This window comes from Gobio gobio (genome assembly GCF_949357685.1).
Source record: "Gobio gobio genome assembly, chromosome: 7".
Taxonomy (NCBI): domain Eukaryota; kingdom Metazoa; phylum Chordata; class Actinopteri; order Cypriniformes; family Gobionidae; genus Gobio; species Gobio gobio.
The window spans coordinates 10,731,667-10,747,406 of record NC_137103.1 but is presented as its reverse complement, the minus strand read 5'-3'; the positions used below and the strand labels follow the sequence as shown (position 1 = coordinate 10,747,406).

General features: G+C 42.4%; 1 protein-coding gene across 2 annotated transcripts in view; it reads right to left on the bottom strand.

The window, feature by feature from the left end:
* Nucleotides 1-14,480, bottom strand: part of sp3a (sp3a transcription factor) — a 34,935-nt gene extending 20,455 nt beyond the window's left edge. Inside the window, exons 1-4 of one of the 2 annotated variants that reach the window (XM_079822022.1) lie at nt 14,311-14,480; nt 13,975-14,051; nt 13,728-13,838; nt 5,158-6,147 (exon numbers count right to left, since the gene is read on the bottom strand). In XM_079822022.1, the coding sequence (XP_079678148.1) occupies nt 5,158-6,147; nt 13,728-13,838; nt 13,975-14,051; nt 14,311-14,317 (1,185 nt within the window). In that variant the 5' untranslated portion in view covers nt 14,318-14,480. The remainder of the gene's footprint in view (nt 1-5,157; nt 6,148-13,727; nt 13,839-13,974; nt 14,052-14,310) is intronic. The other variant, XM_079822023.1, reaches the window with a different exon arrangement.
* Between the last annotated feature and the right edge of the window lie 1,260 nt (nt 14,481-15,740).

Sequence of the window (15,740 nt, the reverse complement as noted above, 5' to 3'; positions counted from 1 at the left end):
ACATTGTCCGAGGTAAAATAAGTCAGTCAACTGTAACCTAGCGTAATTACCAGCTCTCTTGGCTTACATGTAACAGCAAAACTGGACTTGGCAGTTACAAATTGTGTCATGTTATTTGAGTTAAGAGAACTGATGGGGATGTTCTTTTAACTGTTATTCAATTCAAGCAATGTATGTCTCGTTGCCAACTTACATGCATTTCGCGGATGATCTGTGTTGTGAATGCAGCGCTCAGAGCACTGAAGCTCAGCATGACTCTGCTGGATCAGCTGGTGGTGTTGCCAGCCGGCACGTTGTAGAGTGCCCTCTGGTGGACAAACTATGAAACGCCAACACTCAATGTGTTTGAGAGGCGTTTCGTCCGGTTTTTTTATTTTTAAAAAAATATTCATTTATCGGCCATCATAAATGCCGATACCGATAGTTTGGAAAAAGCCTAATATCGGCCGATAATATCGGCCCGCCGATATATCGGTCGGGCTCTAGTACATGTCCCTCCAAAAGTTATAAAGGCATTGTAAAATGAACCGAGTGGTTTAATCAAAGTCTTGTGAAGAGATACGAGCGCTTAGTTTACATGATGAACAGATTTAGTCTTTTTGTTACATCTAAAAAAAAAAAAAATTGTTTTGCAACGCATACATACACTTATGGTAAACATGCTAGAACAAACCTCATTTGTGATGTGCTCTCTGTATGTGATTAAACCGGTTCATCATGTAAAGCGATCAAATTTCCCTGATTTGGGGATAGAAGATTACGGGATTAAGATTATGGGTTTGAAATAGGGATCGACCGATATGGATTTTTTCAGTGCCGATACCGTTTTTTTTTTTCATCAGCCTTAGCCGATGACCGATACGGGCAGCCGATTTTCTTGCGCCGATATTGCTTTTGCTCCCTCAATTTACATCATAAAAATTACACAATGATCATGATGATAACAATTTAAAATTTACAATTTAAAAAAGGAACATTTATTGAACTAAAAAAAAAAACAATATTTAACAAATAGTAAAAACAGGTGAGATAGAACAAGAAAAAAAGAGTTCAGTGGTGAAAATAAATATTTAAGCATAAATAAAATAATTACACTATTGCACACAGTATCAACAAGCAAGCAGCATAATAAAGTGCACACTGACTGTACTATACTTCATTTTAAAACTATTTACAACCTAGTCATTTAATGGTTACACTCTAAAAAATGCTGGGTTAAAAATAACCCAAGTTGGGTTGAATATGGACTAACCCAGCAATTGGATTGTTTTGACCCAGCGGTTGGGTTAAATGTTTGCTTAAAACAACCCAATTGATGGGTTAGTCCATTTTCAACCCAACTTGGGATATTTTTAACCCAGCATTTTTTAGAGTGTAGGTGCACTTAACTTAATCTCTTGTAGAGCAACACCAGCGGTAATTCAGGAAAAAATCTCCCAATGCTCCACGTGAAACTTCAGTCTTTCTACCTTTTACCATCGTGTCAATTCTCAATTGATTTTGATTAATATGCGCGAGGGAGAGCAAGACAGTTTGAAGACGGTGAGAGCTGCCCTGTGGACGCCTGTCTGTAAATAATGCAGGGGGAAAAATATCGGCGAACGCAGCAGCCTTGTATCGGCCGATACACGTAAAAATCGCAAATATCGACCGGCCGATATATCGGTCTAACACTAGTTTGAAATGACATTAACGTGACTAGATGACAGAACTTTAATTTTTGTGTTAATTATCATTTTAAGCACTTGTAGGTGTCGTGACTTAAGGGGATAGTTCACCCAAAAATGAAAACAGATCTCGGCAGCCATTGACTACCATGATATTTTTCTCTCTCTACTATGGTAGTCAATGGCTGCAGAGATCAGTTTGGTGACAAATATTCTTCCAAATATCTTCCTTTACGTTCAGCAGACGAAAGAAACTCATACAGGTTTGGAACAACTTGAAGGTGAGTGAATGAGTGAACCATCCCTTTAATTTGGTCAATTTAAAAATAGTTATTTAAAAAGAACCTGCATTTAGTCACATTTAAAAATAGTTATTTAAAAAGAACCTGCATTTAGTCACATTGGTTACTTTGGGAACTTACAATCTCAAAATTAAAAATGTTTTTCACATTTGTAGACTTTTTACTCAAATTTAACATCAAGCATGACGAAGACTGATCAGTTTTTATGATGATTCTAGCCCTTTTTGTGATTGGGTGGTGGTTGCTGGTCAAACAATAAGTTTGTTGTCATATGCAGAGCCACTGATGAATAGTAGGGATGTAACGATTCAGTCGGAGCTGGTTGAAAATCGATACAAATGTATGACGATACAAGTCGGTTGAGAGGTTTTAAACAGCCTCACTTTACAGGCACGATAGCAACGAGCAAGTTGAAGCTAGCGGTACGGACTGAAGAACCGTGAAATAAGCAAATGTTTTCGGTTCATTCATATGGAAGTTGGGCGCAAGCGCACCCGTGGTCAAACAGAAGCATGACGACGGCACGCACGTAGTTTACGTGGACTCATTCAAATCAGAGGTGTGGCGGCATTTTGACTTTCCAAAGACTAATAAATCACCTCAGTGAGAGGCTCCAGTCCCCTCCGTCTGCATGTAAAAGATAACAGGCCAAACCACACTGACCGGCGGATTTGACTCGCAGAGTCGAGGGCGATTGCCATGAGATCACAAGGCGCATCAGCGTTTTCACAGCGAAAGATATATAAGGCTGTTTTCTGCCGTAGTAAATTAATTCCAAGCCCTTCCTCATCAAGAGAAAGGCCAGCGTGAGGATGTTCCACAGACTGAAGGAGAAATCGGAGCTGTTGCAGAACCAACAATCTCTTTCTCTAAATGTGTACATGGATTTTTTTCAATAATTCATTGATTATTATGGCGTATTTATCTAAGGGTTCTGTTTTTCTAACTCTTGCAAGTGTAATGATACAAATTATAATTAAAATTAGGGCTGTGCAATATATCGAAATATCGCAAATGTACATATCGCAATGGCACGCAATATCTGAATGATTTTAATAGGCTACTTCAACATTGTGAAAAGTGCACGTTTTAAGTTGACGCATATAGCAGAGAATAGACTGGGCACACAACTGTTACTTATGTGACTTTCTTGACGTTAAAAAGAGTTATTAAACGCAATAACTTGCGAAAAACAACTCCTTGCAGTCTCGCGCTGTCTGACACACACCGAAACCAGCCGTTCTTTTTTTCTTGTCTTGTTACACACTCGAACTGTCAAATACACACACAGTTATGTCTTGATGAGTATTCATGTAAACACAGTCGGTTATGCTTTAAGTGAAAGATATCAGTTGGGGAAAGAAATAGATTTTACACACTTAAAGCAATATCGTATCGAATATCACATTATTTAACAAGGATATCGCATATCGCATTTTTCTTCAATATCGCACAGCCCTAATTAAAATCTTGACTTTATAGCAATGTGAAACCCCGGTCACTGTTGTACTTAAACTTCAACTTAGTGCTGGGCGGTATGACCGAAAATGTATATCACGGTATTTTTCTAAATTATATCGGTTTCACGGTATATGACGGTATTTTTTTCCCCTATGCATGACCGGGTGTTAACCACATTTTCTACTGATTGAGAGAGTAAATACTGCAGTAGATTGACTGGAATGCCCTATTTTACTGTCATGACGGGTGAATATTGTAGAAAAACTCCACACTAGAGTTAATACAGGTTTGCAAAGCCCCACAAAATTATGCTATGGAGAGACAATAAAACATAGACCTACAACACACTCATTACAGGCACATGAATATTAAAATATGACCACGGATAGAAAAAAAAACAGAGTTGAGGGCACCTTAAGCATTTTAAAAATCTAACCCTATATAACAACAAACTGACAAAACGAGGGAGAAACGCGGATATTTGCAATACATTTAAGAGCACTCTCTGAACAAATGACACACATCAGTTTAACAGAAAGAATAAAGCAGTTACTTTTTTGCCCATTCTTCTTTGAATTGTCAGTTTATTTATTAACTTGCATCATTCATTGTCTTTTGTATAGCAGAATAATCGATCGTGTCATAGTGGTCGTGATCATATGGTTCAGTGTAGCCAAATCAGTGCACATTTAATTTGAAGAAGATGTGATGAAATATGTGCGCATACACGCTTTGGTACTTGTTCAGAGCACTAGAGTATATGAAATATGTCCATTAAAAACTTAAACGCGCTCGCAACGGTCTATATATACGCTGTTAATCTCATCACGGCGCTCCGCGCAGAAACTGCTCTCTCGCGCGCGCCGCGTGTAGTTTCTCCGCTATAATCAAGGGCTGAATCAGAAATAGCCCCCTATAACTTCAAATAGGGCATTATTTGGAGGGGACAGCGCTTTGTAGAGGTGTCCGAAACCATTGGACGTTATTGAGTGCACTCAGTCTATCCCACATCACACCGCAATAACGAGTGTACAGCCGATGTACACACAACGGTTGTCCGACTTCACGCACTCGTTTTCATTCACTCCTTCAAATAATGTGATAACGTAGGGAATAGTGAACGAGGGTATAGGGGTTTCAGATTCGGATTCAGCCATAGGCTTTAGATGCGATCTCAGCTGTGTTCTGACTGCTCTCACCAGTACAGTGCAACAGTGAAATCGGTCCCCTCTCAAACAATGACGCGCTGCGCCGCGTTCCGAACGTTGTTTAGCGACATATACCGGTATTGCGGTATCATCAAAATTCATATCATAACAAAAATAAATACCGGTATTCGGTATGAACCGGTATACCGCCCAGCACTACTTCAACTAGTCTTTTTATTTCTGCTCTTCCTCGGTGCAGGATGAGGGTGAAGAAGCGGAATCAACCTCCTCCCAAGAAAACCCCATTGGAAGATCTCCTTGAAGGGACTTTTTGAGGATTTGTTTGAAACATTTTAAAGTTATTATTTGACCTAAAATATACATTTAAATTGTATAAAGAAATATGCAGAATTTTGAATTAAAAGGACACTTAAATATAATTTTGTTAAAAACGAGTTGAGTGAATCGTTACGTCACTAATGTATAGTGGTGCAGGAATGACGGTTTTATCAGTGCACACTGTCAAGTTCTTAATTCCCAACCCTAAAAATCTGTCAGAAAGGATTTACAACTACATACCTGAAAGGTCTGCCACTGTATCTGTCCTGACGGTGAGACGGTTTGGGCCTGGATGAGGAATGTTCCCGGGTTGATGAGCTGGATGTTTTGCATGGACTGCTGGCCCTGTCCAGACACCTGACCATCACTGGTCTGCAAGGGCAACTGCTGCAACTGGATGACTTGTTGTCCTCCTGACACCTGCACCGTGCCCTGACTGAGGTAGCCCGACCCGTCTCCCTGCTCTCCCGCCACAGGCTGCGTCAGCACGCCCGTGCCGTCTATCGTGCTGGCCTGCTGCGAGGACGCGGACGCTGAAGATGTGGTAGGCACAAACATGTCTGCATTAGAGTTGAGTGTCTGCTGCTGTTCCCCTGCTTTCTCCGAGCCGTCAGAGTTCTCCACGCTCTGATTGGTCATGATCAGCTGTCCGTCAGCCGTGACCCCGGTGGCTATTGCCTGGGCCCCTGAGAGCCCAAGAGAGTCCAGATCCACGCTGTTTATGGGCACAAAGGTAATGTTACCAGGCAAACCCAGAGGCACGTTAGTGACCACCTGACCCTGACTGCTGAAGGCAGAGCTTCCCAGAGACACCTGCGGGATGTGGTGCACTTGGCCAGACTGGGTCATGAGGTGTTGACTGTTGCGGATCACATCGGCTGCCGTGACGCTGATGGTCTGGGTGCCGTCTGGGAGGATCTGGATGTGCCCTGCGGCGTCCTGCGCCATTGAGGCCCCCTCGACGGCAGAGAAACCCAGCTGCCCGTCGGCCGTCTGCACCTGAGGGATGACTTGGTACTGGATGTTAGGCACTGCGCCGGCAGATGTGTCCGTCCCTGACGTGAGTAAGATGGGCTGGCTCTGGAGACCCTGGAGGCTCTGGAGAGGAAGAACATACTGTCCGTTGGACGTGACGATACCCGTGCCAGGGAGATGCAGGACCCCCGAGTCGTCCTTTACCGCCTCCCACCTTTCAGACGACCCTGTTAACTGCACCGAGAGGTCTGCGTTCTGGGGAGGAAATCAAAATGGTTTCACACAAGAACAAAATATTCAAAGTGATGCCACAACAGTGTATGTACACAGTATAATCTCCTGCTGTTACTATGGTGACAGATGCAAAACATGGACAAACCCATCCTAAGAAAGAGAATAACAAGAATTCGTTCTGAAACACTGAAAGGTATCATTTTCCACTAATATAGCAATAATTAATAAAATACCAAGAACAAAATGGGGGAAAAGGCTCAGTTTCAAATCCAATAAAATTGGAATTTGTGAATTTGGATTTATTATGGACTTTTCCATTACTGGTTTAAAGGGTTAGTTCACCTAAAAATGAAAATCCTGTTATTAAGACCTTCATTCATCTTCACAACACAAATGAAGATATTTTTTGATGAAATCCGAGCTCTCCCTCCATAGACAGCAATGTAATTAACACTTTCAAGACCCAGAAAGGAAGTAAAGACATCGTTAAAATAGTCTGTGTGACTCCAGTGGTTCAACCTTAAAGGATTAGTTCACTTCAAAATTAAAATTCTGATAATTTTCTCACCCCCAAGAAAAGAAAATAAGTTTGAGGAAAACATTCCAGGATTTCTCTCCACCATTGAGTTCCATTGCAACCACAAGGTTGAAGGTCCAAATCAATGCAGTTTCAAAACATTTCGAAAGCCTTCAGAGCCTTCTCGTCGCTTCATAACATAAAAGGATTAGTTCACTTCAAGATAAAAATTCGGATATTTTACTAACCCCCATCTCATTCAAGATGTTCATGTCTTTCTTTCTTCAGTCGAAAAGAAAATAAGTTTGAGGAAAACATTCCAGGATTTCTCTCCACCATTGACTTCCATTGCAACCACAATGTTGAAGGTCCAAATCAATACAGTTTCATAGGAAGGGCTTCAGAGGCTCTGCATGATCCCAGACGAGGAATAGTCTTATCTAGCGAAAAGATCGGCCAATAAAAAAATTAAAATTAATATACTTTTTAACCAAAATTGCTCATCTTGCGCTGCTCTTAGACACACCACGGATTGCGTAATCACGTGGGGAAAGTTACACTAGATGTAGGCAGAAGTACCGCCCCCGTCTTTACAAAGCACATGCGAAAAATTAATACAAACACCCTTTAGCAAAAAAAAAGGTAAAACAACGATGTTGGACGATTTTGAAGGTTTTTGGTAAAGGCCGTTTGTATTAAAGGGTTAGTTCACCCAAAAATTATGATATATATATATATATAATTAATGACAGAATTTTCATTTTTGGGTGAACTAACCCTTTAAGCCGCGTTTCCACCGCAGGAACTTTCCCCAGGAACTAGGGACTTTGGGGTGCTACTCTGTGTGTTTCGACCGCAGGAACCAGGGTCTAAATGAAGTTCCGGGTAAATATTTCCCCCTCCGAAAGCCCCTGCTCCCGAGGTGGTACTTTTTCAAAGTTCAGGAACTTTCGGGGGTGGGACTTGGGCGCTCACCATGCTGATTGGTTGAGCTCAACCGGCATTTTTAAAAGTCTTTTGCGAGGTTTGTTCTGCGTTCAGTAAATATCAGTCTTGCTCTTTCTGTCTGATGGTGCGTGTTCGTTTGAGCAATCTCACGGTCAATGTCCGTAATAGCTGATAATAACATACGTTGTCTTATTTTAAATCCAGCTTTACGAGCTTTCAGAATACGCTTTAGTATCAGTGCTCGTCTCTTTTCTGCAGTATTGTTAATTACATCATTAGTAAACCAATACATAACTAGCAAAAGCAGCGCAGCTTGCATCTCCTCCACTTGTTATTGTTGCAGACAGTATCGCACAAAAATGATTCCTGTCCGTCGGTGAAAGGGAGGAGCAGTCGCATGCAGTCCCACATCACCGGACTAATGTGCCTAATTTTCACGGTACTTTAGACCGCAGTGGAAACGCAGACAGCAGCAGGTCTGGGGGAAAAAAGTTCCTGTAAAAAAAGTTCCTGGTACAAATTGTTCCGGGTAATTTCGGTGGAAACAGGGCTTTAGTCCTCGCACGTTCGCTTGGGGCGATACTTCTGCCTACGTCTAGTGTGACGTTTTCAACGTGATTGCGCAATCCATGGCACATCGCAGAGCAGCGCAAGATGAGCAATTTAGGGTAAAAAGTATATTAATTTTACTTTTTTTTATTTTTTATTACCGATCGTTTCGCCAGATTAGACCCTGTTCCTCGTCTGGGATCGTGCAGAGCCTCTGAAGCCCTTCCTTTGAAACTGCATTGATTTGGACCTTCAACCTTGTGGTTGCCAAGTCAATGGTGGAGAGAAATCCTGGAATGTTTTCCTCAAACTTAATTTCTTTTCGACTGAAGAAAGAAAGACATGAACATCTTGAAGGAGATCGGCGTGAGTAAATTATCAGGAAATTTTCATTTTGAAGTGAACTAATCCTTTTATGTTATGAAGTGACGAGACTACTTTTTGTGCGCAAAAAACAAACAAAAATAACAACTTTATTCAACAATTTCTTCACGTCTGTGCAAGTCTCCTACACTACAGATAAATAAGTAAATACTGAGTAAATACAGTGCAGCGCTAGAGTTACGTCAGAATGACAGCTTCCCATTGGCTGATGCTGTTCATGTGAGCACCACGACGCATGCGTGTGATGCTGACGCAGTAGCTGGCCAACGTAAACTGAGTACAAGACTGACACAGACGAGAAGAAATTGTTAAAAGTATTTTTTCCCCCTTTTTTTCGCACAAAGTATTCTCGTCGCTTAATAACATTTGATTCTGCTGTGCCAGCCGGGTGGCCGAGAGTATGATGTCATCAATAAGTGAAAGCAATGTGTGTTACTATGGTAATCCAGGTCGAATGTTCAGTGAAAGTCATCGATTACATCGCAAAAACAAGGAAACAAACATATATTTGGAGTTTATTATCTTACTCTTCGGACACACTTTGGGAGATGAGGCTTGACACAGACAGTGGAGGAGGTTTAAGGCCCGGGTATACTTCACTTACTGCGCCCGGACGCGTCACGCGCGCAGCCCTGTCCGCGCGTCTTTTAAAGTATACTACACAAAGGATGCGCGCGGAGGATCGCGTTCGACACATGCGCAGTAAAAAAGTGTCTATGCTCTACCAGACATCGGAGGGCAGCACTGAGTCCTGTCATCAAAGGGACATTCGCTGGGCATGATCGGAGAAGAACTGTAGTGGATCCACCATTGCAACATAGTTTGGAAGAAACACTGAAGAATCAAAAATTCTCTCTTTTTTTTCAAGCGTGTTGTTTTTAAACCGGTCTTTGCACACTCTTCTTCGACGGCTGAACACTGTGCTCAATACTGTGTGTATTGCCACCTAGTGGACTCTTCTGTACTGCTGGCGCATGCGCTGTTGCACGCGGACCGTCCGCGCGGTCTCAATTTGGGCTGCGCGCGGACGGGGTGTGCGGCCGGCCGCGAGCCCTCCGAATGACGAAAATTACGTCATGCGGGCGGTGCACGAACGCGGACGGCCGAAGTATACCCGGGCCTTTAGACGCTTCAGGCTTATCTGGTGTGGAAATGAACGGGTCTTTATCATCGCTGAAGTGAACGACAATACAATCGCAAATGGACAAGCAAGCAAACATGACACGAGCAAATATAAGCAAAGCCATTAGTTCTGTGAAACAAAACAAAATCCAACATGACATCATGACTTTGCCTAAACATACACGCCACTTTCTAAAGCCAAATGGCGTGTTATCTGTACGCATTTTGAGCTATCCGCATGCATGTCTACGCCGAAACAAACCATTATGTGTGTGTGTGTGTCCCCACAATGTAAATGGATTTATAAACATACTAAAGGATGTTTTTTTGAAAATGTAAAAATGCAGTGTTTCTTGTGATGGGTAAGTTTAGGGGCAGTGTGTGTGTGTGTGTGTGTGTGTGTGTGTGTGTGTGTGATGGGTAGGTTTAGGGGTAGGGGCAGTGTAGGGGGATAGAATGAAACGGCGTTGATAAACACGCTAAAAAACGATTATGCGTCTTGATAGCACACCAAAATGGCATACGAATTGGCGTGTCATACATACGCCATTTCATGAGATCAGTCTGCAAAAGCAATGTTATTCACCCTCCGAGAAGAAATAAAGCATCCTCGGCCTTCGCTCCTTGAGTTCTCTCCAGCGCTGGAAAGCTGATCGTAAGCCTTCTTTTGTTCCACATCTTCTACATGTGTTTTTAATCTGCCATCTCTCTCTCAGTCATCGCTCTGCTAATGTCCGTCCTGTGTCGTGTCTTTTGAATAATGACGTGCTCTGAGCTCTCTCTTCTCCCCGTCATTAGTAGACACGCCCCTTACTGCTGATTGGCTATGAGTTTGTTTTGGTACTCGGCCCGAGACACTTTTATAAAGCATTTTTGAAATACCACTTATACCCCACCTTTAAGGTTGAACCACTGGAGTCACATGACTATTTTATGTCTTTACTTCCTTTCTGGGTCTTGAAAGCGTTAATTACATTGCTGTCTATGAAGGGAGACCTCTTGGATTTCATCAAAAGTATCTTCATTTGTTTTGTAAAGATGAACGAAGGTCTTACTGGTGTGAACGACATGAGTGTGAGGAATTAATGACAATTTTAATTTTTGGGTGAACTAACCCTTTAAGTCTCCAATCAATGGAAAACAACATGTGATTGTGCTAATATCTGCATTTGAGTACAAGCTTGAACATTTTCACTGCACTTTCACTGTATTGTATTGCTTGTGTGTTGTATATTCTAGCTTCTCTGATACCCCTTTTCCACCAGAATGAACCGGGTGCTAGTTCAGAGCCAGTGCCGGTTCGGAGTTGGTTCGACTGAGAAGCCTTCTAAGAACCGGTTTGCCTTTCCACATGTTAGAGAGCCGCCGCAGAGCCAGGTCTTACGTCACTGTAGAGGTCTCATTTTTCTCAGCAACACTAGCGAGGCAGCGAAACACAAACACACCAGGCGTGTTCGAGATGCATCGGCGCTGTGCAGAGTGATGAGCATATGAATCAAAAGCATAATGCTGCGTTTACACCAAACGCGAAAAGAGAGTCTAAATCGTGTCTAGTTTGACGCGTGAACATTTTGAATCCATTCGCGCGTCCGCGGAGAATTGGACGCGCGTAGAAATCGAGCGTATTAAGCTAAATAGACGCGCGTTCAAGGCGCTCCAGGAGAAATGTCATAAAACACAACTCTGCCTCTTTTCATTTTCATTAGAAATATATATTAAACACTAATAGCCACACAAATGTTGTCCAGGCAACGCCAACATTATCTTCACTGCATGTATATTTAAATATCCTTAAAAAATAAAGTTATGAAACTTTTCTTTGCCCTCAGTCAAAACGATTTGGCAGACAACAAATGATAGATTCATGAGACCAAAGATCGGCCGTTAGATCCACACAAGACGCACCACTACAGGACATCAGAGCAGCGGCAAACGCCAGAAGGACTGGCCGAGGAAAGGCTGCTCTCGCTGGGGTTAATGAGCGCTGAGCGCCCGCTGATCGCCTGGATCTCACAACTCCACAAACACAAGATTATTTTTTAAATAGGCGCTCTCTTTATAAATAAACCACAGATTTGAGCTTTAAACAACTACATTCTCACCTGAAAAAGTCTTAAAACTACATTTTGTGACACAATAGTGGTATTTTTAAATTATGCAGGGTTTCTCATCGTCACTTTACCACGTGACAGCAGCGAGCAGGCTCCTGATTGGTTAACGCAGCGCGAATTGACGCCAAAGTTAAACATTTTCAACTCGGGCGTCAGACGCGAATTCGCTTCAAACGCGTGAATGCACAAAAGCACCACTCGCGCATTGCGCAAGACGCTCAATTCGCATCGCGCAAAACGTGCCTTCCGCGCCGCAGGACCTCCAGATGCGTCAACGCGCCTTTCCATTGACTTAACATTGAAATCTCTTGCGTCAGATGCTCTATTCGCATTCGGTGTGAACGCAGCATAAGCAGTCGTCTGCTCTCGCTGTTCTTTGATGTCATACGGCGATCGGTCTGCTCAGCGCCGATGCATCTCGAACAAGCCTTCCATCAACAATGGAGAACGTTGCGTTACTATTGATGCTCATGGCTTTACGATCCTTCATCGGCATCAAAACACAGCGAATCCAACACATTCGTGCAGCTCACCGTATATTGTATAGACGGAGATTACAATCGAGCAGCTGTTAGCTCCATTAGCTGCTGTAACAAAAATGGCGGTCACAAGTTTGTTTGCGTTGGTCATGGTAACCCCGCCCCCAGTCCCTGACGCAAGCGGCTCTTCCAGACCAGCAATGTTTTGGTGCTACTTAAGAACCACTTTTCCTGGTTCGGAGCTGGTGCTTTGGGTGTGGAAAGACAAAGAACCGATTTGAAACTAGGCTCTGGCTCCAATCCAGCACTGCCTTGGTGGAAAAGGGGTAACAGTCACCAGACATTTATTGGTCCCAGTCCATTCATTTAGCCACCTGATGCACACAAATGACATCAGCCGGCTTAAAGTTGTGTTTGCATTTTAGAGAAAGAGGAACTAATCAAATCTATGAAATTCAAAGTTCTGCTTAGTTCAGTACTTATTACTTCAGGAGGGACAAGCATAAATGCTACACAAATACCCAATCATTTCTTCGGTTTTCTGTAGCGCTGTGCAACTGCCATTAGACAACACACACACTAGATTTAAGTGAAAATAAAGCTGAGAAATTGGTCAAAATAAAAGGTTTTCCAGAGGATTTTTTTTGTCACTAGGATTGTATTCACCAAGCCTGCATTTATTTGATCAAAAATACAGTAAAAACGGTAATACTGTGAAATATTGCAATTAAAAAAACTTTTCTTTTTGAATACATTCTAAATATATTTGATAATAAAGCAGAATTTTCAGCATCATAACTCAGTGTCACATGATCCTTCAGAAAATATTCTAATATGATATATATATATATATACACAATACCGGTCAAAAGTTTGGAAACATTTAATATTTTTAATTTTCTGAATTTTACGCGTTACTTTTTTTCCTGTGTTTTTGATCAAATAAATGCAGCTTTGGTGAGCATAAGACTTCTTTCAAAAACATTAAAAATAGTAATGTTTCTAAACTTTTGACCGGTACTGACTGTATGCATGCGTGTGTGTAATATATATATATATATATATATATTATATACACACCCCTCCATGCTCTGACAGCATTACAATACTACAATTGACTGAAAATACTGTACATCACCTATCCCTCAGTTTTGCTTTCAGGGAATATTAAACATGACACTGTTCATTATTTGATTTTTTCGGTCTGATATCAACTAATAAGCAAGTAAAACACACACTATGATTGGTCAGTTACAGGATATCTTCCTGCCTATGTGGATAGTTCCTGGTAAGAACTAGATGCACTGTGAACCATACTATAATTTATGCAGACCAAACTAAGAGGAAGCTCAACTAGATCAGTGCCTCTCTATATTGTGCGCATTAAGTTTGGGGAGTAAACACGCACTCGTTTTAAAGTAAACAAGCCCTAGCTCGCACTCACACCCGGGCAAGGCACTATAAAGGTGATCTCTGTAGTTGCAGACTTACCACCCCAGCAGCTCCATTACTCGAGTTTGCCCCGTTCTCTGCTCCGGGGGCGGGCGAACCGAGGCCGGTGCAAGTGGCGGCGAGCAGGGCGAGCGGCGAGGGCTGTCCGTCCTGAGGATGGGCGGGTTTAATACATGAAAGGGGGTGGCCACACAGGAAGTACCAGTGTTTTAACAGAACAAAGTGAAAACTTCAACAAAGCACATGCATTAGAGAATAAGAGAGGAGAGGATTTGATGTGATTTACCTGATCCGCGCCGCCGCCGCCGTCCTGAGCGCTGCTGCTGTCCGCCATGACTCCCGCTTTCACTGGCCCTTCAGGCGCTTAAACGCACAAACACACACAACACAAAACAGCCATTAGAACCAGTCTACAACGCGCGCTCGCGGCACACACGGCGTCAGCGCATGTTATACACGCGTTTGGTCGTTTATGGATCATTTGAGCTCTGTATTTATTTCCTCCGCGGATCTTAAACTCTCTCAGATTCACCCGCCTGCTAACATTAGCCTAGCTTAGCATAAACATAGCCTGCACAAAGATTCACCGCGAGCATTCTCACGCTCTTCAGATCCTACGTACCGGTCATAACGTGAGTTCTTTGAAGAAGACTGATGTCTGCGCTTAATTACACTCCGAGCATGGTTATTTTAATCGGTGCCTGCGCTCGCTTTAGTCCAGTTTGTTTTTTTCCTAATTTGATTGACGGCGGGGCTTCCACTTCGCCAACTGCGTCACCGACCGGAAGTCCCGCCCTTCGTCTCTCATCTCATTGGAGGTTAGGTCGGAGAACTCGCGTTTTGATTGGATGAACGGAATGTCTGTCATTTTGACTGGATTGCTTCCTATGTTTCGATGTCCTGTAACTCAACTTTTGTCCGTGAATATGAACCGTTTCCGTCAGTATGGTGAACGACAGGCTTTGTTTTGTTATTGTTTTTGAGGCGTTTGTCTTTTTAGTTAGCTTTTTTCCTTCACATATTTAGCAAATAATAGCAAGTCTCTTTGCTCGCCAGTTTCTATTCAAACAAACAGGGAAACCGATGATACATATTTTTTTCATAGTCTTATAATCAGCAATTAAGAGGTTTGTGGTTTAATGTAAGAGGCCACTTGAGCTCTGTCAAGTGTTTCTCCAGTATGATTAATGATAATTATCAGCCTAAATGCATAAGGGAGCAGCATCTTTCACAAAGATGTGTCATGATGGAATAAATAACCTCTCACATACTCCATACCCCAAAGAGAGAAAAAATACTAAAAATAAATCATAAATATACAGTAATAATGAAGAAATCACATCAATTTTTTTAGCCATGAAAGGGAGGTTTTCTAGTGCACCATGGAAGGAACAGTTGTGAACCGGCGACAGGGCGAAGGCTGGCCAGGTGCATTATGGGAAGAAGGCAAGCCGGCGGAGGCAGTGATGCTTTGGGCAATGTTCTGCTGGGAAACCTTGGGTCCTGCCATCCATGTGGATGTTACTTTGAAATGTACCATCTACCTAATCATTGCTGAGACCATGACCGCCTTCAGGGGTCTAGTGGAGTCCATGCCTCGACGGGTCAGGGCTGTTTTGGCAGCAAAAGGGGGTCCAACACAATATTACGCTGTTATGCCTGGTCGGTGTAATATGTCAATTATGAATGTGTACAAGTGAATCAGAGATGATAACACTGGCAAACATTTTAAAATGCGCCTGCAGCACAACAGGGGCCAAAAGAAGCAATCAAGGGCCAGTGCTCTAAAGAAACCACAGAAGTGCACAATTTGGCATCTAAACATTTGACCAATAATCACAACAGCTTGAAAATTGCTTACTTAGTCTGGGGACAAAAACACTGAACTTAAACATCTGTTAAACTAAACCTTGCCTAGAGCTGATGAAAGCTTTATAAAGCTGCCATGGCAAAGTCAATCATGTTAAAGTCAATCTTGTAGGCTATATCATTATATAGCTGATAATAATTTACAAGTGTAGTATGCAAACTGATATGAAAAGTGCCAATCAA